Source organism: Bison bison, unplaced genomic scaffold (assembly GCF_000754665.1).
Source record: "Bison bison bison isolate TAMUID 2011002044 unplaced genomic scaffold, Bison_UMD1.0 scf7180017864178, whole genome shotgun sequence".
Classification (NCBI taxonomy): Eukaryota; Metazoa; Chordata; class Mammalia; order Artiodactyla; family Bovidae; genus Bison; species Bison bison.
This window is the reverse complement of record NW_011494750.1, coordinates 1,674,677-1,675,353: the sequence shown is the minus strand read 5'-3', so window position 1 is coordinate 1,675,353 and position 677 is coordinate 1,674,677. Positions and strand designations below refer to the sequence as shown.

General features: G+C 72.4%; 1 protein-coding gene across 1 annotated transcript in view; it reads right to left on the bottom strand.

The window, feature by feature from the left end:
• ZNF408 (zinc finger protein 408) overlaps window positions 1–677 on the bottom strand; it is a 14,298-nt gene that overhangs the window by 9,876 nt on the left and 3,745 nt on the right. The window contains exon 6 of the mRNA XM_010842453.1: window positions 4–677. Within this exon, the coding sequence (XP_010840755.1) occupies window positions 4–677 (674 nt within the window). The remainder of the gene's footprint in view (window positions 1–3) is intronic.

Here is a 677-nt window from a genome sequence, read left to right as displayed (position 1 = left end):
TACGGGCGTCCCCCGTGTGCAGCCGCAGGTGCCCTCGCAGGCTGCCCCGCTGGCGGAAGGCACGGCCGCAGTGTGGGCACAGGAAGGGCTTCTCGCCCGTGTGCAGCCGCATGTGGTTCCGCAGCGAGCCCTGGCTGGCCGGAGGCCGCCCGCACACGGGGCAGGGGCACGGGGTGGGGGCCGCCGCCGCCTGGTGCGTCTTGCGGTGCAGCCGCAGGGAGGGCCGGCGGGCGAAGGCCTTGCCACACTGCTCGCAGGTGAAGGGCCGGGCGCCGGAGTGGACCACCTGGTGCTCTCTGAGGTCCCGCCGGGTGCCGTAGGCCTTGTCGCACTGCGGGCAGGGGAAGGGCCGCACGCCGCGGTGGCCCAGCGTGTGGGCTCTGAAGCTCTCCTCTGAGCTGTAGCTCTTGCCGCACTCAGTGCAAAGGAAGGGCTTGTGGCCCGTGTGCACGAACGCGTGCTTCTTCAGGTGGCAGAGCTGCAGGAAGGCCTTGCCGCACTCCCCACAGCGGTACCGTCGGCCCTGTTTTGGGGAGCCTCCCGCCGGGCCAGGGGGGCTCCGCAGGCGTGCAGGGAAGCCAGGGCGCTGCGGCTCTCCAGTCGCCTGGGCCCCGGGCTCTGAGGTCTTCGCTCTGGGTGGGTGCTGACCGCTGGGGCTCCGCAACTTCCTGACCAGG